This window comes from Pseudophryne corroboree, chromosome 1, assembly GCF_028390025.1.
Source record: "Pseudophryne corroboree isolate aPseCor3 chromosome 1, aPseCor3.hap2, whole genome shotgun sequence".
Lineage (NCBI taxonomy): Eukaryota > Metazoa > Chordata > Amphibia > Anura > Myobatrachidae > Pseudophryne > Pseudophryne corroboree.
In genome coordinates, this window is record NC_086444.1 from 676,053,307 (window position 1) to 676,078,758 (window position 25,452).

The following is a 25,452-nucleotide window of genomic DNA, read 5'->3' on the forward strand; positions in this document are numbered from 1 at the left end:
GGGCGTCCAACACACTTTTAGTATCCTTAAGATAGGATGGAAGTTTAGTGACCTATCTGCTCAAAAAGACATCTATATATTCGGACAGGTGTGATGTGAGTCGATTCCTGCAATAATAGGTCTTCCGGGAGGGTTCTAGAGGTTCTTGTGTATTTTGGGTAGGAAATAAAATATTGGAATGACCGTAGAAGATGTCATTATAAATTGGTATTCCTCTTTATCTAGTACATTACAACGTAGATAGTGTACCAACATGATTCTTAACTCATCTATATATTGTATGGTGGGGTCGTGTTGTAATTTCCTATAGGAATTAGTATCACTAAGAAGACGTATTGCCTCTTTCACGTAGTCCGGTCTATCCATAATTACTGTTCCTCCCCCCTTATCAGCTTGTTTGATGACAATTTCATGATTATTCTGAAGGTCTTTCAGTGCTTGTTTCTCCTTATTCTTTAGGTTGTTACACACACACACACACACACACACACACACACACATACATACATACATGTTGAGTATCCCTTCTCCAAAATGCTTGGGACCAGAAGTATTTTGGATATCGGATTATTCCATATTTTGGAATAATTGCATACCATAATGAGATATCATGGCGATGGGACCCAAATCTAACCACAGAATGCATTTATGTTTCATATACACCTTATACACACAGCCTGAAGGTAATTTTTGCCAATATTTTTAATAACTTTGTTCATTAAACAAAGTGTGTGTACATACACACAATTCATTTATGTTTCATATACAACTTGCACACACAGCCTGAAAGTCATTTAATACACAAAGTTATTAAAAATATTGTAAAACAAAGTTTGTGTACATTGGGCCATCAGAAAACAAAGGTTTCACTATTTCACTCTCACTCCAAAAATTCTGCATTTCGGAATATTTGGATATGGGATACTCAATGTGTGTGTGTGTGTGTGTGTGTGTGTGTGTGTGTGTGTGTGTGTGTATATATATATATATATATATATATATATACATATATACACACACACACACACACACACCATCATAGCAGGGGGTGTGTGTATATACACACACACACACATCATAGCAGGGGTTTCATACACACACACACTCATCATCATAGCAGGGGTTTTCTCTGGGTTCAATCTTGTCATGCTCCTTCTCCACAAGGCATACGCCTTGGGTCCCTACTGGAGAAATGAGGGGGAAGGGGGGCAATTCTCTTTCTGGCATAGGGCACCAGAGTCTAGTTACCACTCTGCCTGTGAGTATACATAGTACTTAATATACTGTGGGAGATTTAGTCCTCAACTCTGCTCTATCCGCATGGATAATCAGATAGGGGCTCTTGTAAGACAAAGCCGCCAATTCGGACACCCGCCTTGCAGATGCCAAGGCCAATACCATGACCACATTCCAAGTGAGAAACTTCAATTCAACGGTTTGAAGAGGTTCAAATCAGTGTGATTTAAGGAACTGTAACACCACGTTAAGGTCCCACGGTGCCACTGGAGGCACAAAAGGAGGTTGGATGAGCCACACTCCCTTTACAAAAGTCTGGACTTCTGGGAGAGAAGCCAATTCCTTCTGAAAGAAAATAGATAAATCCGAAATCAGCACCTTAACGGAGCCTAACTTCAGGCCCATATCCACACCTGACTGCAGAAAATGGAAAAAAACAACCCAGTTGAGAATCATCCTTAGGGCATTCTTGGCTTCACACCAAGACACATTTTCTCCCAATACAGTGATAGTGTTTCGCCGTTACCTCCTTCCTAGCTGTAATAAGAGTAGGGACGACTTCATCCGGAATACCTTTCCTAGCTAGGATTTGGTGGTCAACCGCCATGCCGTCAAACATAACCGCGGTAAGTCTCGGAGCACACAGGGCCCCTGTAGTAACAGGTCCTTCCTGAGAGGAAGAGGCCACGGATCTTCTGTGTTCATTTCCTGAAGATCTGAAATCCAGGCCCTTTGAGGCCAATCTGGAACAATGAGCATTGTCTGCACTCTTGTTCGTCTTATGATTCTCAATATCCTTGAGATGCGAGGAAGTGGAGGGAACACAGAGACTGACTGAAACACCCACGGTGTCACCAGGGCGTCCACTGCCACTGCCTGAGGGTCCCTTGACCTGGAACAATACGTCCGAAGCTTTCTGTTGAGGCGTGACGCCATCATGTCTATTTGAGGAAGTCCCCAACGACTTGTCACCTCTGCAAAGACTTCTTGAAGTCCCCACTCTCCTGGATGGAGATCGTGTCTGCTGAGGAAGTCTGCTTCCCAGTTGTCTACTCCCGGAATGAAGACTACTGACAGAGCGCTTACATGATTTTCCGCCCAGCGAAGAATCCTGGTGGCTTCTGCCATTGCTGCTCTGCTTCTTGTCCCGCCCTGGCGGTTTACATGCGCCCCGGCTGTGACGTTGTCTGACTGTAACAGAACAGGTAGGTTGCGAAGAAGATTCTCCGCCTGTCGGAGGCCGTTGTATATGGCCCATAATTCCAGCATGTTGATGTGTAGAACAGCCTCCTGGATTGACCATATTCCCTGAAAATTGTTTCCCTGTGTGACTGCTCCCCATCCTCGGAGGCTCGCGTCCGTGGTCACAAGAACCCAATCTTGAATGCCGAACCTGCGACCCTCCAGAAGGTGAGTACTCTGGAGCCACCACAGGAGAGAGAGCGAGAGAGAGAGACCCTGGCCCTGGGGGACAGGGTATCTTCCGATGTATCTGCAGATGGGACCCTGACCACTTGTCCAGAAGGTCCCACTGAAAAGTCCATGCATGGAACCTGCTGAATGGAATGGCCTGGTAGGCCACCACCATCTTTCCCAATACTCAAGTGCATCGATGAACTGACACTCTTTTTGGCTTTAACAGGTCTTTGATCATGTTCTGGAGTTCCTGGGCTTTTTCTACAGGGAGAAAAACCCCTTTGTTTTTCCGTATCCAGAATCATGCCCAAAAAAGACAGCCGATTTGTCGGAACCAACTGCGACTTAGGTAGATTTAGAATCCAGCTGTGCTGTTGTAGCACTCTCAGGAAGAGAGACACGTTTTTTAATAAATGTTCCCTTGAACTCGCATGTATCAGGAGATCGTCCAAGTATGTGATACTTGTGACCCCTTGCTTGCGCAGGAGCACCATCATTTCCGCCATTACCTTGGTGAAAATTCTCGGGGCCACGGAAAGCCCAAACGGCAACGTCTGAAACTGGTAATGACAATCCTGTACAGCGAATATTAGGTACGCCCGATGAGGAGGATATATGGGGACATGAAGGTATGCATCCTTTATGTCTAGTGACACCATAAAATCCCCCCCCCTTTCCAGGCTGGATATCCTTGCCTTGAAAGATTCCATCTTGAATTTGAACCTCTTTAAATATAGGTTTAGGGATGTTAGATTCAGAATTGGTCTGACCGAGCCATCCGGCTTTGGGACCACAAACAGGGTTGAATAAAACCCTTCTCCCTGTTGCACTAGGGGAACCATGATAATCACTTGCTGTTGACACAGCTTTAGTATGGCAGCCAAAACTATTTTCCTCTCCGGGGAAGTAGCTGGCAAGGCAGATTTGAAAATCGGTGTGGAAGCACCTCTTTGATGAATTTGGTAGAGGCCGGGGAGGACATTTTTCCTGTGAACTAGCTGTATCCGGTGTTCTATTCCCTCTACCTCTGGCGAGGAAAGAAAGCCACGCCCCTTTCTGAACTTCCGCGACCGAAAGGACTGCATCTGTTATTAGGGTGTTTCCTTTTGCTGTGGGGAACGTGTGGGGAACGTAAGGCAAAAAAGACGGCTTACCCGCGGTAGCTGTGAAAACCAGGTCCGCGAAGCTTTCCCCAAATAAAACTTCACCCTTGCAAGGTAAAGCCTCCATATGACTCTTTGAGCCAGCATCACCTGTCCATTGACGGATCCGCAGGGACCTACTAGCAGAACCTGCCATTGCATTAGCTCTTGAACCAAAAAGCCCAATATCTCTCACAGCCTCTCTCATATATAGTGCTGCGTCCTTGATGTGACCTAAGGTCAACACAATACTATCTTTATCTAGGGTGTCAATGTCATAAGACAAGTTATCAGCCCAAGCTGTAATTGCGCTATCTACTCCTGCCGACGCTACTGCAGGTCTAAATAGGGCTCCCCGTAGTCGCATAAATTGATTTTAAGGTAGATTCTTGCCTACGATCCGCAGGATCCTATAGGGCCGCAGTATCAGGGGACGGTAATGCTACCTTTTTGGACCAGCGCGTTAAGGCCATGTCCAGCGTGGGCGAGGATTCCCACCGTAACCTGTCCTTTGAGGGGAAAGGATACGCCATAATAATTCCCTTGGGAACCTGCAGTCTAATGTCAGGAGTCTCCCAAGCTTCTTTTTTTTTCTTTAAATAAAACGGTCAGCTCATGAGATGAGTTAGGTCACTATTCTTAAACATGCAGACCCTCGTGTCAGGGACAGAAGAATCCCCTGTGATATGCAAAATATCTTTTATTGCAATAATCATATATTGAATACTTTCGCAACTCATGGGTGCAACCTTGCATCATCCTGGTCGACACTGGAGTCAGAATCCGTGTCGGTATCAGTGTCTGCTAACTGGGTAAAGGGACGTTTATGGGACCCTGAAGGGTCCTGGGACACAGTAAAAACCATGGGTTAATTCCCTGCTTGTCTTTGGACTCTGCTTTGTCCAATCTGTAATAAAGCCACATTAGCATTCAAAACATTCCACATGTCCACCCAATCAGGTGTCGGCTGTGCCGACGGAGACACCACCACCATCTGCTCTGCATCCTCCCTAGACGAGCCTTCCGCTTCAGACATGTCGACACACACGTACTGAAACCCCCACATACACTGGGATAAATAAATATGGGGACTGACCCACAATAAGGCCCTTTGGAGAGACAGAGAGAGAGTATGCCAGCACACACCCAGCGTCACAACATACTGAAACCAAGGTCCCAGCCTAAATAGCGCTTTATATATATATATAAATATATGTACAATCTGCACCAAATAAATGTGCCCACCCCTCGTTTTTGCCCCCTGTTATTGTTCAGCGGGGGAGAGTCCGGGAGCACTTCTCTGCAGTATGCTGTGGAGAAAATGGCGCTGGTTAGTGCTGGAGGATCAAGCCCCGCCCCCTCGACGTCAGGCTTCGGTCCCACTCAATTTCTTTATACTGGCGGGGATTTTATACTATACTGCCTCCGCAGTATCCGAGACCTGTGCCAGTGCTGTTTTTGAGGTAATAATTGCTGCCCAGGGCGCCCCCCCTGTGCCCTGCACCCGTACAGTGCCTTCTCTGTGTGTGTGTGTGTGTGTTGGGAGCAATGGCGCGCAGCGTTACCGCCACGCGTGTACCTCATTGAAGATCTGAAGTCTTCTGCCGCCTTTGAAGTCTTCTTTCTTCACATACTCACCTGGCTTCTATCTTCCGGCTCTGTGAGGAGGACGGCGGCGCGGCTCCGGGACGAAGGGCAAGGATGAGACCTGCGTTCCGACCCTCTGGAGCTAATGGTGTCCAGTAGCCTAAGAAACAGAGCCTATCATTTAAGTAGGTCTGCTTCTCTCCCCTCAGTCCCACGATACAGGGAGCCTGTTGCCAGCAGTGCTCCCTGAAAATAAAAAACCTAACAAAAGTCTTTTTCAGAGAAACTCAGGAGAGCTCCCCTGTAGTGCACCCAGTCTCCTCTGAGCACAGGATCTAACTGATGTCTGGAGGAGGGTCATAGAGGGAGGAGCCAGTGCACACCCATTCTAAAGTCTTAAAGTGCCCATGTCTCCTGCGGAGCAGTCTATACCCCATGGTCCTTACGGAGTCCCCAGCATCCTCTAGGACGTAAGAGAAATATATATATATATATATATATATATATATATATATATTATATATATATATATATATAGATATAGATATATAGATATAGATATATAGATATATCTTTAAATCATCCGGCACTCCTGATATAGGAAAAAGAACAGTGGCCTGGGTGCCCTTGCTATGTTTGAATAGTCCCTCTATTGCTGAATAAGCAAATGGCACGTCACTCCAGGTTACTGAAAAAAGGATTTTAATCCATGACAAAATTACATGGTCAAGCAATGGTTAAATGTGCAGCATGGCAAATTCTCAATGGCTCGTTTCAAGACCTAGTCTCGTCTTCAGGATTTATTGCCGCTGCTTGTGTGCTACATGGCTGAAAAGAGCATAAAATGCTGCAGCATTTTATGCTCTTTTCAGCCATGTAGCACACAAGCAGCGGCAATAAATCCTGAAGACGAGACTAGGGCTTGAAACGAGCCATTGAGAATTTGCCATGCTGCACATTTAACCATTGCTTGACCATGTAATTTTGTCATGGATTAAAATCCTTTTTTCAGTAACCTGGAGTGACGTGCCATTTGCTTATTCAGCAATAGAGGGACTATATATATATATATATATATATATATATATATATATATATATATATATAAATAAATATAAATGAGAGAGAGAGAGAGAGAGAGAGGATATATTTTGTTATATAGGATGTTGTCAATATACCGCCTGTAGGGATCCCTGCATTCAGCCAGAATTCCGTAAGGTGTGTAAATGCTAACGCCTGGAATCCCGACAGAAGCCCAAGTATTCTCCCTCGGATGGTGGTCCATGCCACCCCCTGATGGGGGAATAGGATAGTGTGCTCACCACCGGGCCCGAAGCGTGGCCTCCTGACCGTCGTGATCTCATACTGAATCCTGTATTAAATAATATATGTATATATAAAGGAATTACTGAGTGCTCGAAACCTGTGTGTCTCTACAAGCACTTTATACAGCAGTTAGGCATCAGTTGTCTATGTAGGGTTACAATACCACCATTCTATTGCTAATAAGCTGTTTGCAGCAAACTGAAAAATAAGCCAAGGAAACCGAGTAAAGTGAAACTGCTGCTGCACAATTTGTAGACACTTCTGCTAACATTAAGCCAGTAACTTTTACACAAAGTTTTAGCCATACAAATTAAGGAACAGCTATGGGAAAATACCACATTTTTAATGGTTAATATAACTAAGACACACAAAAAGCCTATTTTGCAAATAGTATACTATATGTATATTTTCCTGGTCTACTCTCTAGCAGATTATCTCTAAGAACCTCTCAGTCTTCTGTTGGCTGGGGCAAATTCAGTCCTCTGTCTGCTGGCCCCCCACTGTCCCGTCACAAATCCAGCGTCATCTTACATTAACCAAGTAAAGCAAATAATTTTTCATACTGCTCTGTTTTAACCATCAGCAGAAGACAGCAGACTGCTTCAGCCTGTCTCACCAAAGACTGAAAGGTAATGGTTAGATGCAGTCTGCTAGAGAACGTACTTGTCAAACAATTTAAATTAAAAAAATTAAAAAAAAGTAGATTGTTTAACAGAGATGTACATCATTGTAAAACCTGTTACAATCGTGTTGGAAGATCAAGGTTGTAATCACAGATATTTTTTGCAACAAATGAGTTTTAAGCAAAGGAAGAAGAATGGAACTGCGAGATAAGTAAATTAGGATATGATACAATAAAAGAGAAAAAAAACTGGAGAAGAATATTACTACTTTCAAAGTTGTATATCTTCATTACATATTCACTTTGCAGTAGTGTCTAACTGATCACTACTCTGTAGACACAGAGCAAAGAGAACCGTTTGGTTTTCCTTATAAAGTCCCAGACATTAGAAAAAAGAAAGAGTGAAGTCATCCTTGGACGCAGTCGCCACACGTTACTTTGCAGTCAATGTTCCTACCAACACAGTAAGCAAGGTGCTTATTTCAAAATTGCCTGAAACCCCATTCATGAGAAAAAAGTTTTTCAATGCATTGCTTGAGTAGTTTAGAAAATAAACTATCCCCAGTGGAGACCTTTGGGTTTACACATCAGCCCATTAGTCAGCTAGTCCTCATGGGCCACCTCATCATCTGTCAATAGCTGCCCATTTACAGATGGAGTTTCAGAGGGGGCCTGAGATAAGTCCTCAAAATCCTGACTCATGGTTGGGGAAATAATGGAAGGACTGGTGTCACAGGACTCTGTGCTCTGCTCTGAAGTAGCAATGGTGGTGGCTGCACTCTTAGGAATTGGATCAAAATCATCATCATCATCTTCCAGAATGGGAGATTCATGGACATCTGAAATGGAAGAATTGAAAAATACTTCATGGTTCAGAATAAACAACAGTCTTAAAAGCATAGTTTCTTTGAAACAAATGTATGTTTTATTTTGCAATAATCTATTTTGATTACTAGAGTGGAGTATTAACGTGCAACACAAAGTTGGGAATACAGTCACACCTTTTGTATTACTGCAATAGTTCTTAGTGTAGCCAAGAGCAATTTAATACAGCGCTTACCTTTTGCCCTTCTTTACCCATAATAAAAAAGTTTGGTAGTTTGGAAATTTTCTTTTCAAATGCCTACTATACCATGCATTTTATTTTCTGGTACTATACATCAGTTTCCTCAATTTGCAAATTAAAAACAAAACAAAAACACACCAGTGTGCCCTTTCCCAACAATACCAAAATAATATTAATATATATATATATATATATATGTGCGCCATTGCTCCCACAGCACACCACACGCTCCGGTCACTGGTGGGTGCAGGGCGCTAGGGGGGGGCGCCCTGGGCTGCAATTAGTATACCTTACTTGGCAAAATGCACATAATACAGTTCTAAACTGTATATGTGCCTAATCCCTTGCCATAAATATTATTAAAAAAGCGGGAGAAGCCCGCCGCTGAAGGGGCGGGGCTATCTTCCTCAGCACAGCCAGCGCCATTTTCTCTTCACAGCTCCGCTGGAAGGACGCTCCCCAGCCTCTCCCCTGCAGTATACACTACGGAAAGGGTAAAAAAGAGAGGGGGGCGCACATAAATTTAGGCGCAAAATTGTGATAATAAGTAGCTATTGGGGGAAAATTCACTTTGTATTAGTGTAAATCCCTCTGTTATATAGCGCTCTGGTGTGTGCTGGCATACTCTCTCTCTGTCTCCCCAAAGGACTTTGTGGGGTCCTGTCCTCAGTCAGAGCATTCCGTGTGTGTGTGTGCGGTGTGTCGGTACGGCTGTGTCGACATGTTTGATGAGGACGCTTACGTGGAGGCGGAGCAGGAGCCGATAAGTGTGATGTCGCCCCCTGCGGGGCCGACACCAGAGTGGATGGATATGTGGAAGGTATTAACCGACAGTGTCAACTCCTTGCATAAAAGGTTCGATGACGTAACAGCTTTGGGACAGCCGGCATCTCAGCCCGCGCCTGCCCAAGCGTCTCAGAGGCCATCAGGGGCTCAAAAACGCCCGCTACCTCAGATGGCACAAATGTCGACACGAAGTCCAGTGTCGACGGGGATGAGACAAATGTACAATCCACAAGGGCCATCCGATGCATGATTACGGCAATGAAAAATGTGTTGCACATTTCTGACATTAACCCGGTTACCACTAAAAAGGGTATTAGGTTTGGGGAGAAAAAGCAGCCAGTGACTTTTCCCCCATCTGATGAGTTAAATGAATTGTGTGAAGAAGCGTGGTGTTCCTCAGATAAGAAACTAGTGATTTCTAAGCGGTTACTAATGGCGTACCCTTTCCCGCCAACGGATAGGTTACGCTGGGAGACGTCCCCTAGGGTGAACAAGGCGCTCACACGCTTATCAAAAAAGGTGGCACTGCCGTCTCAGGATACGGCCGCCTTAAAGGAGCCTGCAGATAGAAAGCAGGAGGCTATCCTGAAGTCTGTGTATACACACTCAGGTACTATACTGCGACCTGCTATTGCTTCAGCATGGATGTGTAGTGCTGCAGCAGCATGGTCTGATTCCCTGTCAGATAACATTGATTCCCTTGACAGGGATACTATTTTGCTAACCATAGAGCATATTAAAGACGTAGTCTTATATATGAGGGATGCACAGAGGGACATTTGCCGGCTGGCATCTAGAATTAATGCAATGTCCATTTCTGCCAGGAGAGTATTATGGACTCGGCAGTGGACAGGTGATGCCGATTCTAAAAGGCACATGGAAGTTTTGCCTTATAAGGGTGAGGAATTGTTTGGGGACGGTCTCTCTGACCTCGTGTCCACAGCAACAGCTGGGAAGTCGACCTTTTTACCTCAGGTTCCCTCATAGCCTAAGAAAGCACCGTATTATCAAGCACAGTCCTTTCGGCCCCAGAAAGGCAAGTGGGTCAGAGGCGCGTCCTTTCTGCCCAGAGGCGGGGATAGAGGGAAAAAGCTGCACCAGACAGCCAGTTCCCAGGAACAAAAATCCTCCCCTGCTTCCACTAAGTCCACCGCATGACGCTGGGGCTCCACAGGTGGAGCCAGGTGCGGTGGGGGCCCGTCTCCGGAACTTCAGCGACCAGTGGGTTCGCTCACAGGTGGATCTCTGGGTTCTACAAGTGGTATCTCAGATATACAAGCTGGAGTTCGAGACGTCTCCCCCTCGCCGTTACCTCAAATCAGCCTTGCCAGCTACTCCCAAGGAAAGGGAGGTAGTACTGGCGGCAATTCACAAGCTGTACCTCTAGCAGGTGATAATCAAAGTTCCCCTCCTTCAACAGGGACGGGGTTACTATTCCACAATGTTTGTGGTACCGAAACCAGACGGTTCGGTGAGACCCATTCTAAATTTGAAATCCTTGAACACTTATATAAGGAAGTTCAAGTTCAAAATGGAATCGCTAAGGGCGGTTATTGCAAGCCTGGAAGAGGGTGATTTTATGGTGTCACTGGACATCAAGGATGCTTACCTACATGTCCCTATTTACCCACCTCACCAGGAGTACCTCCAATTTGTGGTACAGGACTGCCATTACCAATTCCAGACGTTGCCGTTTGGTCTGTTCACGGAACCGAGGGTATTTACCAAGGTAATGGCCGAAATGATGATACTCCTTCGAAAGAAGGGAGTTATAATTATCCCGTACTTGGACGATCTCCTTATAAAGGCGAGGTCCATGGAGCAGTTGTTGGTCGGAGTAGCACTATCTCAGGAAGTGCTACAACAGCACGGCTGGATTCTGAATATCCCAAAGTCGCAGCTGGTTCCTACGACGCGTCTGCTGTTCTTGGGTATGATTCTGGACATAGAACAGAAGAAGGTGTTTCTCCCGGAGGAGAAGGCCAAGGAGTTGCATCTCTGGTCAGAGACCTCCTGAAACCAAAACAGGTGTTGGTGCATCACTGCACGCGAGTCCTGGGAAAGATGGTAGCTTCTTACGAAGCAATTCCCTTCGGCAGGTTCCATGCAAGGATCTTTCAGTGGGATCTGTTAGACAAGTGGTCCGGATCGCATCTTCAGATGCATCGGTTGATCACCCTGTCCCCGAGGGCCAGGGTGTCTCTGCTGTGGTGGCTGCAGAGTGCTCATCTTCTCGAGGGCCGCAGATTCGGCATTCAGGACTGGGTCCTGGTGACCACGGATGCAAGCCTCCGAGGTTGGGGGGCAGTCACTCAGGGAAGAAACTTCCAAGGACAATGGTCGAGTCAGGAGACTTCCCTACACATAAATATTCTGGAACTAAGGGCCATTTACAATGCCCTAAGTCAAGAAAAACCCCTGCTTCAAAACCAGCCGGTGCTGATTCAGTCAGACAACATCACGGCGGTCGCCCATGTAAACCGACAGGGCGGCACAAGAAGCAGGATGGCAATGGCAGAAGCCACAATGATTCTCCAATGGGCGGAGAATCACGTGATAGCACTGTCAGCAGTGTTCATTCCGGGAGTGGACAACTGGGAAGCAGACTCTCTCAGCAGGAACGACCTCCACCCGGGAGAGTGGGGACTTCATCCAGAAGTCTTCCAGCTGACTGTAAATCGTTGGGAAAGGCCACAGGTGGACATGATGGCGTCCCGCCTCAACAAAAAGCTAAAAAGATATTGCGCCAGGTCAAGGGACCCTCAGGTGATAGCTGTGGACGCTCTAGTGACACCGTGGGTGTACCAGTCGGTTTATGTGTTCCCTCCTCTTCCTCTCATACCAAAGGTACTGAGGATAATAAGAAAGAGAGGAGTAAGAACTATACTCATCGTTCCGGATTGGCCAAGAAGAACTTGGTACCCGGAACTACTAGAAATGATCTCAGAGGACCCTTGGCCTCTGCCGCTCCGACAGTACCTGCTACAGCCGGGGGCCTGTCTGTTCCAAGACTTACCGCGGCTGCGTTTGACGGCATGGCGGTTGAACGCCGGATCCTGATGGAAAAGGGCATTCCGGTTGAAGTCATTCCTACGCTGATAAAAGCTAGGAAGGATGCGACAGCAAAACATTATCACCGCATATGGCGAAAATATGTTGCTTGGTGTGAGGCTATGAAGGCCCCAACAAAGGAATTTCAGCTGGGTCGATTTCTGCACTTCCTACAGTCAGGAGTGACTATGGGCCTAAAATTGGGATCCATAAAAGTCCAGATTTCGGCCCTATCTATTTTCTTTCAAAAAGAACTGGCTTCACTGCCTGAAGTTCAGACGTTTGTTAAGGGAGTGCTGCATATTCAGACCCCTTTTGTGCCTCCAGTGGCACCTTGGGATCTCAACGTAGTGTTGGATTTCCTAAAATCACATTGGTTTGAGCCACTTCAGACCGTGGAGTTGAAGTATCTCACGTGGAAAGTGGTCATGCTTTTGGCCTTGGCTTCGGCTAGGCGTGTGTCAGAATTGGCGGCTTTGTCATGTAAAAGCCCTTATCTGATCTTCCATATGGACAGGGTCCCCAATTTCTCCCTAAGGTGGTATCAGCGTTTCATTTGAACCAACCTATTGTGGTGTCTGCGGCTACTCGGGACTTGGAGGATTCCAAGTTGCTGGACGTAGTCCGGGCCCTGAAAATCTATGTTTCCAGGACGGCTAGAGTCAGAAAAACTGACTCGCTGTTTATCCTGCATGCACCCAACAAGCTGGGTGCTCCTGCTTCTAAGCAGACTATTGCTCGCTGGATCTGTAGCACGATTCAACTTGCACATTCTGCGGCTGGACTGCCGCATCCTAAATCGGGAAAAGCCCATTCCACGAGGAAGGTGGGCTCTTCTTGGGCGGCTGCCCGAGGGGTCTCGGCTTTACAACTTTGCCGAGCTGCTACCTGGTCGGGATCAAACACGTTTGCAAAATTCTACAAGTTTGATACCCTGGCTGAGGAGGACCTTGAGTTTGCTCATTCGGTGCTGCAGAGTCATCCGCACTCTCCCGCCCGTTTGGGAGCTTTGGTATAATCCCCATGGTCCTTACGGAGTACCCAGCATCCACTAGGACGTCAGAGAAAATAAGAATTTACTCACCGGTAATTCTATTTCTCGTAGTCCGTAGTGGATGCTGGGAGCCCGTCCCAAGTGCGGACTTCTGCAATACTTGTATATAGTTATTGCTTAACTATAGGGTTATTGTTCTGAGCCATCTGTTGAATGAGGCTCAGCTATTGTTCATACTGTTAACTGGGTATAGTTATCACAAGTTGTACGGTGTGATTGATGTGGCTGGTATGAGTCTTACCCTGGATTCCAAATCCTTTCCTAGTAATGTCAGCTCTTCCGGGCACAGTTTCCCTAACTGAGGTCTGGAGGAGGGGCATAGAGGGAGGAGCCAGTGCACACCAGATGTAGTACCTAATCTTTCTTTAAAGAGTGCCCAGTCTCCTGCGGAGCCCGTCTATTCCCCATGGTCCTTCTCTGAGTACCCAGCATCCACTACGGACTACGAGAAATAGAATTACCGGTGAGAAAATTCTTATTTTATAACTTTGTGCATTAAACAAAGTGTGTCTACATCCACACAATTCATTTATGTTTCATATACACCTTATACACACAGCCTGCAGGTCATTTAATACAATATTTTTAATAACTTTGTGTATTAAACAAAGTTTGTGTACATTGAGCCATCAAAAACAAAGCTTTCACTATCTCAGTCTCACTCAAAAAATTCCGTATTTCGGAATATTCCGTATTTCGGAATATTTGGATATGGGATACTCAACCTGTATATACATACACACACACACACACACATATATATATACACACATACATACATACACACATATATACATACACACACACACACACATATATATATATATATTTTTTGTTATTATTACTCCATAGAGGTGGGGCATAGGACAATTTTCACTATATGCATGCAGGTTCATTAATAATTAGTTTATGAATTTAACACTTTCAACAAAGCCTCTGGGGTGTATGCAATTAGCGGCGAATCGCGGCAATTTTTCGTCCGTTTTTTAATTCGACACAATTCGACCGTCGAATTCCGGCAAGTGGGTGCCGGAATTCAACATATTCAATAAAAAACGGATTCGACAGTCCCGCTGTCGAAAAACGGCCGATTTGACAGATTTTGATCCGATTTAAAAAAAAAAACGGAAAAAACGGTAAAAAATCAGGAAAAAAATTGCGTGGGGTCCCCCTCCTAAGTATAACCAGCCTCTGGCTCTTCGAGCCGTTCCTGGTACTAAAAATCCGGGGGGGGGGGGGGGGGGAAATGACAGGGGATCCCCCGTATTTTTAAAACCAGCACCGGGCTCTGCGCCTGGTGCTGGTGCAAAAAATACGGGGTACAAAAAGAGTAGGGGTCCCCCGTATTTTTTACACCAGCATCGGGCTCCACTAGCTGGACAGATAATGCCACAGCCGGGGGTCACTTTTATACAGCGCCCTGCGGTCGTGGCATTAAATATCCAACTAGTCACCCCTGGCCGGGGTACCCTGGGGGAGTGGGGACCCCTTCAATCAAGGGGTCCCCCCCCCAGCCACCCAAGGGCCAGGGGTGAAGCCCGAGGCTGTCCCCCCCATCCAAGGGCTGCGGACGGGGGGCTGATAGCCTTGTGAAAATTGAAAGAATATTGTTTTTTCCAGTAGTACTACAAGTCCCAGCAAGCCTCCCCCGCAAGCTGGTACTTGGAGAACCACAAGTACCAGCATGCGGGAGAAAAACGGGCCCGCTGGCACCTGTAGTTCTACTGAAAAAAAAATACCCAAATAAAAACAGGACACGCACACCGTGATAGTAAAACTTTATTTCACACATGTCGACACACATACTTACCTATGTTCACACGCCGACCTCTGTCCACTTGTCCAAGTAGAATCCACGTGTACCTGTGAATAAAATGATACTCACCTCAATCCAGTGTCCAGATTATAATCCACGTACTTGGCAAAAAAAAAAAAAAACGAACACCCGAACCAAACGGACTGAAAGGGGTCCCATGTTTACACATGGGACCCCTTTCCCCAAATGCAGAGACCCCCCGTGACTGCTGTCACAGAAAGGTCTCTTCAGCCAATCAGCGAGCGCAACGTCCTGGCACTCTGCTGATTGGCTGTATGCGCGTCTGAGCTGTCAGACAGCGCATCGCAAAGCCTCTCCATTATATTCAATGGTGGGAACTTTGCGTCAGCGGTGAGGTCACCCGCGGTCAGCGGCTGACCGCGGGTAACCCCACCGCTGACCGCAAAGTTCCCACCATTGAAACTAATGGAGGGAGCTGTGCGATGCGCTGTCTGACAGCAGACGCGCATACAGCCAATCAGGAGAGTGCCACGAAGTAGCGCTTCCTGATTGGCTTAAGAGACCTTTCTGTGACAGCAGTCACGGGGGGGTCTCTGCATTCGGGGAAAGGGGTCCCATGTGTAAACATGGGACCCCTTTCAGTCCGCCTGGTTCGGGTGTTCGGTTTTTTTTTTTTGCCAAGTACGTGGATTATAATCTGGACACTGGATTGAGGTGAGTATAATTTTATTCACAGGTACACGTGGATTCTACTTGGACAAGTGGACAGAGATCGGCGTGTGAACATAGGTAAGTATGTGTGTGTCGACATGTGTGAAATAAAGTTTTACTATCACGGTGTGCGTGTCCTGTTTTTATTTGGGTATTTTTTTTCCAGTAGAACTACAGGTACCAGCGGGCCCGTTTTTCTCCCGCATGCTGGTACTTGTGGTTCTCCAAGTACCAGCTTGCGGGGGAGGCTTGCTGGGACTTGTAGTACTACTGGAAAAAAACAATATTCTTTCAATTTTCACAAGGCTATCAGCCCCCCATCCGCAGCCCTTGGATGGGGGGGGGGGGGGGGGGGGGGGGTGGAGACAGCCTCGGGCTTCACCCCTGGCCCTTGGGTGGCTGGGGGGGGGACCCCTTGATTGAAGGGGTCCCCACTCCCCCAGGGTACCCCGGCCAGGGGTGACTAGTTGGATATTTAATGCCACGACCGCAGGGCGCTGTATAAAAGTGACCCCCGGCTGTGGCATTATCTGTCCAGCTAGTGGAGCCCGATGCTGGTGTAAAAAATACGGGGGACTCCTACTCTTTGTCCCCCGTATTTTTTGCACCAGGCGCAGAGCCCGGTGCTGGTTTTAAAAATACGGGGGATCCCCTGTCATTTCCCCCCCCCCGGATTCTTAGAACCAGGACCGGCTCGAAGAGCCCGAGGCTGGTTATGCTTAGGAGGGGGGACCCCACGCAATTTTTTTTCGGATTTTTACCATTCCATTTAAAAAAAATAAAAAAAATGTTAAAAATATATAAATAATACCTGTGCCTCCAAAATAGACAAACCAAGTACCTAATCCCTTCTAATATAAATAGATATGCTATTACCAAAAAAAAAAAAAACATGTTTTAAATTTTTTTTTATTAGATTCCGCCACCAAAGTGTGGCGGATTGAAAATGACGAATTTACTGTCTAAAAGCACTGTTGTCGAATTTCCAAACTTCAATTGAATATACTTTTGGCGAATTGCCACATTTGTATTATTGCAGAAATGTCGAATTTGACAAATGTCGAATTTCAAAAAGTCGAATTTGGAAAGTCCGTTTGTTTGACGGAAAGTACTGAATTGCATTGTCGATTTTTTTTTTTTTGGCGAAAATGTCCCGTTTTTCGACATTTTTGGGAATTCGACCGCAATTGCATATACCCCTCTGTCCCTACGTATGTGGATTATGACTTCTGTATACTAACAACTTGTTAGCATTGTTTAAGATTATATGTAGTCTAGTACATGGTTTAAGCATTGTGCAATTTATTTTTAATCCAAGCCTATTCATTTCAAATAGAGGAGATCTTTTAACCCATGTATTGTTTTTAAGAGAAAGGATTTCTCAGTCATAATCAAAGTTTATTTAAATGTTCTTGCTTTCTTATACCCTTTTTATACTAAAATGACGGGGTTGCACCTGGGAGCTGTACACGGGTACGACCATTCAAGAGACTCCTTTCAGACAGTGGCCTGACCCAGCATATTGCCGGGTTGGTTATTTCACTGCCGACCTGTGTGGAGACGGCACTTGGAGATGAAATGATCTCCAAGAACTGCCTTTTCTTTGGCAGGGAACGGGTCCCATCTACCCGGCTAACCAGTTTACACTGCGCTTAACAACCCGGGTCCTTCCCAGGACCCACCCTGCAAGCTAGCCGGGTTGGCTTGCTGGGTAACTGGACCCGGGTTAGCCCTTTTACACAGAACCACTTCTGTGTTATCACGGCAATAACCTGGGTTTTTAGTGGCAATGTAAAAGGGGTATAAATGTCAAATTAAGCATGTGGACATATTCTTCTTACTAGTTTTCTGCATATTTGAATGCTTTCATATGATTGGGGGTGTGGCTTATGGAGCAGAGGTAAACCAATATCAACAGACAGCAATTGAGCAGTGCCACACAGTGACTTATTATGAAGACTAAAAGAAAACTAGCTTATATGACCGGTTTCAAAAGGGCAAAGGTTTGCTGGGCGGAACATTTTACCTCTTTTCACCCCCTTAGGATTCAAATTTCAAATAATCCTGGATTAGTGGGTGGATGCAAATACGTTTCCAGACCACCTAGCAGGTCACCATGCACAGAGAGAGTTCACCAGCTGTCATATTTTCCAAAGCACAATGATCACGCATTAAAAAATAAGATTTTACTTACCGGTAAATCTATTTCTCGTAGTCCGTAGTGGATGCTGGGGACTCCGTAAGGACCATGGGGAATAGACGGGCTCTGCAGGAGACAGGGCACTTTAAGAAAATTTGGATACTGGTGTGCTCTGGCTCCTCCCTCTATGTCCCTCCTCCAGACCTCAGTTAGAGAAACTGTGCCCAGAAGAGCTGACAGTACAAGGAAAGGATTTTGGAATCCAGGGCAAGACTCATGCCAATCACACCGTATAACTCGTGATAAACTTACCCAGTTAACAGTATGAACAACAACGTAGCATCAGATCAACCCTGATGCAACCAACATAACCCTTATTGAAGCTATAACTATATACAAGTATTGCGGAAGAAGTCCGCACTTGGGACGGGCGCCCAGCATCCACTACGGACTACGAGAAATATATTTACCGGTAAGTAAAATCTTATTTTCTCTAACGTCCCAGTGGATGCTGGGGACTCCGTAAGGACCATGGGGATTATACCAAAGCTCCCAAACGGGCGGGAGAGTGCGGATGACTCAGCAGCACCGAATGAGCAAACACAAGGTCCTCCTCAGCCAGGGTATCAAACCTGTAGAACTTTGCAAAGGTGTTTGAACCTGACCAAGTAGCCGCTCGGCAAAGCTGTAATGCCGAGACCCCTCGGGCAGCCGCCCAAGAAAAGCCCACCTTCCCTGTGGAATGGGCCTTAACTTATTTAGACAGCGGCAACCCAGCCGCAGAATGAGCCTGCTGAATCGTGTTACAGATCCAGCGAGCAATAGTTTGCTTTGAAGCAGGAGCACCCAGCTTGTTGGAAGCATACAGGATAAACAGCGAGTCAGTTTTCCTGACCCTAGCCGTTCTGGCTACATAAACCTTCAAAGCCCTGACCACATCTAGTAACTCGGAATCCTCCAAGTCACGAGTAGCCACAGGCACCACAATAGGTTGGTTCATATGAAAGGATGACATCACTTTTTGCAGAAATTGTGGACGGGTCCGCAATTCTGCCCTGTCCATATGGAAAACCAGATAGGGGCTTTTATGTGACAAAGCCGCCAATTCTGACACACGCCTAGCTGAAGCCAAGGCTAATAGCATGACCACCTTCCACGTGAGAAATTTTAACTCCACGGTTTTGAGTGGCTCAAACCAGTGTGACTTCAGGAACTCAACACCACGTTAAGATCCCAAGGTGCCACTGGAGGCACAAAAGGGGGCTGAATATGCAGCACTCCCTTTACAAACGTCTGGACTTCAGGAAGAGAAGCCAGTTCTTTTTGAAAGAAAATGGATAGAGCCGAAATCTGGACCTTAATGGAACCCAATTTCAGGCCCAAAGTCACTCCCGACTGTAGGAAGTGAAGGAAACGGCCCAGCTGGAATTCCTCCGTAGGGGCATTCCTGGCCTCACACCAATTAACATATTTTCGCCATATACGGTGATAATGTTTAGCCGTCACGTCCTTCCTACCCTTTATCAGCGTAGGAATAACCTCATCCGGAATGCCTTTTTTTGCTAGGATCCGGCGTTCAACCGCCATGCCGTCAAACGCAGCTACAGTAAGTCTTGGAAAAGACAGGGCCCCTGTTGCAACAAGTCCTGTCTTAGAGGCAGAGGCCATGGGTCCTCTGTGAGCATTTCTTGCAGATCCGGATACCAAGTCCTTCTTGGCCAATCCGGAACAATGAGTATTGTTCTCACTCTTCTTTTTCTTATGATTCTCAGCACCTTTGGTATGAGAGGAAGAGGAGGAAATACATAAACCGACTGGAAAACCCACGGTGTCACTAGTGCGTCTACAGCTATCGCCTGAGGGTCTCTTGACCTGGCGCAATATCTCTGTAGCTTTTTTTTGAGGCGGGATGCCATCATGTCCACCTGTGGCAGTTCCAACCGCCTTGCAATCTGCGTGAAGACTTCTTGATGAAGTCCCCACTCTCCCGGGTGGAGGTCGTGCCTGCTGAGGAAGTCTGCTTTCCAGTTGTCCACTCCCGGAATGAACACTGCTGATAGTGCTCTTACGTGATTCTCCGTCCAGCGAAGAATTCTGGTGGCTTCTACCATCACCACCCTGCTGCTTGTGCCGCCTTGGCGGTTTACATGAGCCACTGCGGTGATATTGTCTGACTGAATCAGAACCGGTTGGTCGTGAAGCAGGGACTCCGCTTGACGTAGGGAGTTGTATATGGCCCTTAGTTCCAGGATGTTGATGTGAAGGCAAGTCTCCTGACTTGACCACAGCCCTTGGAAATTTCTTCCCTATGTGACTGCCCCCCACCCTCGGAGGCTTGCATCCGTGGTCACCAGGACCCAGTCCTGAATGCCGAATCTGCGACCTTCGAGAAGGTGAGCACTCTGCAGCCACCACAGGAGAGACACCCTGGCCCTGGGGGATAGGGTGATTAACCGATGCATCTGAAGATGTGATCCGGACCACTTGTCCAGTAAGTCCCATTGGAAGGTCCTCGCATGGAACCTGCCGAAGGGAATGGCCTCGTATGATGCCACCATCCTTCCCAGTACTCGAGTGCAGTGATGCACTAACACCTGTTTTGGTTTTAATAGATTCTTGACCAGTGTCACGAGCTCCTGAGCTCTCTCTATCGGGAGATAAACCCTTTTCTGGTCTGTGTCTAGGATCATGCCTAGGAGAGGCAGATGAGCTGTAGGAACCAACTGCGACTTTGGAATATATAGAATCCAGCCGTGTTGCAGTTACACTTCCAGAGAAAGTGATACGCTGTTCAGCCACTGCTCTCTTGATCTCGATTTTATGAGGAGATCGTCCAAGTACGTGATAATAGGGACACCTTGCTTCCGCAGGAGCACCATCATTTCCGCCATTACCTTGGTGAACATTCTCGGTGCCGTAGAGAGACCAAACGGCAACGTCTGAAATTGGTAATGACAATCCCGTACTGCAATTCTGAGGTACGCCTGATGAGGTGGATAAATGGGGACATGAAGGTATGCATCCCTTATGTCCCGAGTCACCATAAAATCTCCCCCTTTCAGGCTTGCAATGACCGCTCTTAGCGATTCCATCTTGAACTTGAACCTTTTCAGGTATATGTTCAGGGATTTTAAATTCAATATGGGTCTGACCGAACCGTCCGGTTTCGGGACTACCACATGGTTGAATAATAACCCCCTCCTTGTTGAAGGAGGGGAACCTTGACCACCACCTGTTGAAGATACAATTTGTGAATTGCAGTTAACACTGTTTCCCTCTCTGTGGGGGGAAGCCAGCAGGGCAGTCGGTGAGGGGGCATCTTCTCAAAGTCCAGCTTGTATCCCTGAGACACTATCTATTGCCCAGGGATCTAACAGGGAGTGAACCCACTTGTGGCTGAACTTACGAAGGCGTGCCCCCACCGGGCCTAGCTCCGCCTGTGGAGCCCCAGCGACATGCAGTGGATTTTTGTAGAGGCCGGGGAGGACTTCTGTTCCTGGGAACTAGCTGTGTTGTGCAGCTTCTTTCCTCTGCCCCCGCCTCTGGCAAGAAAGGACGCACCTCGGACTTTCTTGTTTCTTTGTTCGAAAGGCTGCATTTGATAATGTCGTGCTTTCCTAGGCTGTGCAGGAATATAAGGCAAAATATCAGAATTACCAGCTATAGCTGTGGAGACCAGGTCAGAGAATCCTTCTCCACACAATCCTCAGCCTTCCATATGCCTCTTAAGTCGGCATCACCTGTTCATTGCATATTCTACAGGACATGTCAAGCAGAAATCGACATAGCTTTGACTCTAGGACCCAGTAGACTCATGTTTCTTTGGGCATGTTTTATATATATATATATATATATATATATATATATATATATATACACTGCTCAAAAAAATAAAGGGAACACTTAAACAACACAATGTAACTCCAAGTCAATCACACTTCTGTGAAATCAAACTGTCCACTTAGGAAGCAACACTGATTGACAATCAATTTCACATGCTGTTGTGCATATGGAATAGACAACAGGTGGAAATTATAGGCAATTAGCAATACACCCCCAATAAAGGAGTTGTTCTGCAGGTGGTGACCACAGACCACTTCTCAGCTCCTATGCTTTCTGGCTGATGTTTTGGTCACTTTTGAAAGCTGGCAGTGCTTTCACTCTAGTGGTAGCATGAGACGGAGTCTACAACCCACACAAGTGGCTCAGGTAGTGCAGCTCATCCAGGATGGCACATCAATGCGAGCTGTGGCAAGAAGGTTTGCTGTGTCTGTCAGCGTAGTGTCCAGAGCACGGAGGCGCTACCAGGAGACAGGCCAGTACATCAGGAGACGTGGAAGAGGCCGTAGGAGGGCAACAACCCAGCAGCAGGATCGCTACCTCCGCCTTTGTGCAAGGAGGAACAGGAGGAGCACTGCCAGAGCCCTGCAAAATGACCTCCAGTAAGCCACAAATGTGCATGTATCTACTCAAACGATCAGAAACAGACTCCATGAGGGTGGTATGAGGGCCCGACGTCCACAGGTGGGGGTTGTGCTTACAGCCAAACACTGTGGAGGACGTTTGGCATTTGCCAGAGAACACCAAGATTGGCAAATTCGCCACTGGCGCCCTGTGCTCTTCACAGATGAAAGCAGGTTCTCACTGAGCACGTGACAGACGTGACAGAGTCTGGAGACGCCAAGGAGAACGTTCTGCTGCCTGCAACATCCTCCAGAATGACCGGTTTGGCAGTGGGTCAGTAATGGTGTGGGGTGGCATTTCTTTGGGGGGTCGCACAGCCCTCCATGTGCTCGCCAGAGGTAGCCTGACTGCCATTAGGTACCGAGATGAGATCCTCAGACCCCTTGTGAGACCATATGCTGGTGCGGTTGGCCCTGGGTTCCTCCTAATGCAAGACCATGCTAGACCTCATGTGGCTGGAGTGTGTCAGCAGTTCCTGCAAGACGAAGGCATTGATGCTATGGACTGGCCCGCCCGTGCCCCAGACCTGAATCCAATTGAGCACATCTGGGACATCATGTCTCGCTCCATCCACCAATGCCACGTTGCACCACAGACTGTCCAGGAGTTGGCGGATGCTTTAGTCCAGGTCTGGGAGGAGATCCCTCAGGAGACCATCCGCCACCTCATCAGGAGCACGCCCAGGCGTTGTAGGGAGGTCATACAGGCACGTGGAGGCCACAGACACTACTGAGCCTCATTTTGACTTGTTTTAAGGACATTATATCTAAGTGGGATCAGCCTGTAGTGTGTTTTTCCACTTTCATTTTGAGTGTGACTCCAAATCCAGACCTCCATGGGTTAATAAATTTGATTTCCATTGATAATTTTTGTGTGATTTTGTTGTCAGCACATTCAACTATGTAAAGAACAAAGTATTTAATAAGAATATTTCATTCATTCAGATCTAGGATTTGTTATTTTAGTGTTTCCTTTATTTTTTTGAGCAGTGTACATATATATATATATATCTTAAGACAGCATCTTTAATATATATATATCTCTATATATCTCTATATATATATATATATATATATATATCTACATACTAGGGTCTCAATCACTGCTGATAAGGTACCTGTCCACGCTGCCACAGCGCTATAAACCCATGCCGACACAGTCGCCGGTCTGAGCAGTGTACCAGAATGTGCACGCTATCTGCAGAATCCCTGAGAATAGCGGTTACGTCAGGGCTACCTTTTTGGCAAACGTGACACCCTAGGGGAAGATTCCCATCCTATCCTGGCCCTAGTGGGGAAAGGATACTGCCTGAGAATTCTCTGTGGGAAACTGCAGTCTCTTGTCTGGAGATTCCCGCTATTTTTCATCATGAGAGGAGGGAAATTTACCTCAGCTTTCTTCCCCTTAAACATGTGTACCCTTGTGTCAGGGACAGATGAGTCATCAGTGATATGCAAATCATCTTTTATTACAATAATCATATATTGCATACTTTTCTGCCATTTGGCTGTAACTTTGCATTATCGTAGTCGACACTGGAGTCAAACTCCGTGTCGATATCAGTGTCTATTATTTTGGATAGTGAGCATTGAGAGACTCTGAAGGTTTCTGCGACATAGGGACAGACATGGGTAGATTTCCTGTCTGTTTTCTAATCTTTTGTGCAATAAATTCACCTTAGCACTTAATTACACATATCCAAACAGGTGTCGGCGTTGTCGACGGAGACACCCTCACATATTTGCTCTATCTCCTCCTTAGGGGAGCCTTTTACCTCAGACATGTCGACACACAAGTACCGACACACCACACACTCAGGGAATGCTCATCTGAAGACAATTCCCCCATAAGGCCCTTTGGAGAGAGAGAGAGAGAGTATGCCAGCACACACCCCAGCGCTATTAACCCAGGAATAACACAGTAACTTAATGTTAACCCAGTAGCTGCTGTTTATATTGATTTTTGCGCCTAATTATGTGCCCCCCCTCTCTTTTTACCCTCTTCTACCGTGTAACTGCAGGGGAGAGACTGGGGAGCTTCCTCTCAGCGGTGCTGTGGAGAAAAAACATGGCGCTGGTGAGTGCTGAGGAAGAAGCCCCGCCCCCTCGACGGCGGGCTTCTGTCCCGCTTTCATGTACAATTTTGGCGGGGGCTCATACATATATACAGTGCCCAACTGTATATTATGCAAACTTTTGCCAAGAGGTTCTCTAATTGCTGCCCAGGGCGCCCCCCCTCTGCGCCCTGCACCCTACAGTGACCGGAGTATGTGGGTTTAGTGTGGGAGCAATGGCGCACAGCTGCAGTGCTGTGCGCTACCTCATATGAAGACTGGAGTCTTCTGCCGCCGATTTCGAAGTCTTCTTGCTTCTGTCACCGGCTTCTGTCTTCCGGCTCTGCGAGGGGGGGCGGCGGCTCGGCTCCGGGATCGGACGACCAAGGGTGCGATCCTGTGTACGATACCTCTGGAGCTAATGGTGTCCAGTAGCCTAAGAAGCAGGACCTATCTTCAGTGAGTAGGGCTGCTTCTCTCCCCTCAGTCCCACGTAGCAGAGAGTCTGTTGCCAGACTAACAATACTTTCTTTTTAGCAAGCTCAGGAGAGCTCACTAAGTAGCACCCAGCTCGTCCAGGCACAGATTCAAACTGAGGTCTGGAGGAGGGACATAGAGGGAGGAGCCAGAGCACACCAGTATGCAAATTCTTTCTTAAAGTGCCCTGTCTCCTGCAGAGCCCGTCTATTCCCCATGGTCCTTACGGAGTCCCCAGCATCCACTAGGACGTTAGAGAAATAGCAGGAAACGTTTTGCCACATAACTCCAAAACGAAGCAACCATTACAATGCCAATATTTTTCTGCAAATCTATTGGCCAATAACTTTAATTTAGTATATGATATGCCCTGCCTCAGACAATGGCATCATAGAAAAAATAAGATTTTACTCACCGGTAAATCTATTTCTCGTAGTCCGTAGTGGATGCTGGGAACTCCGAAAGGACCATGAGGAATAGCGGCTCCGCAGGAGACTGGGCACAACTAAAGAAAGCTTTTAGGTCACCTGGTGTGCACTGGATC

At 46.8% G+C, this 25,452-nt stretch overlaps 1 protein-coding gene across 3 annotated transcripts in view; it reads right to left on the minus strand.

The window, feature by feature from the left end:
• Nucleotides 1-7,029: 7,029 nt before the first annotated feature.
• KXD1 (KxDL motif containing 1) overlaps nt 7,030-25,452 on the minus strand; it is a 215,779-nt gene continuing 197,356 nt past the window's right edge. For all 3 annotated transcript variants that reach the window (XM_063914731.1, XM_063914732.1, XM_063914733.1), the window contains exon 5: nt 7,030-8,168. In XM_063914731.1, the coding sequence (XP_063770801.1) occupies nt 7,933-8,168 (236 nt within the window). In that variant the 3' untranslated portion in view covers nt 7,030-7,932. The remainder of the gene's footprint in view (nt 8,169-25,452) is intronic.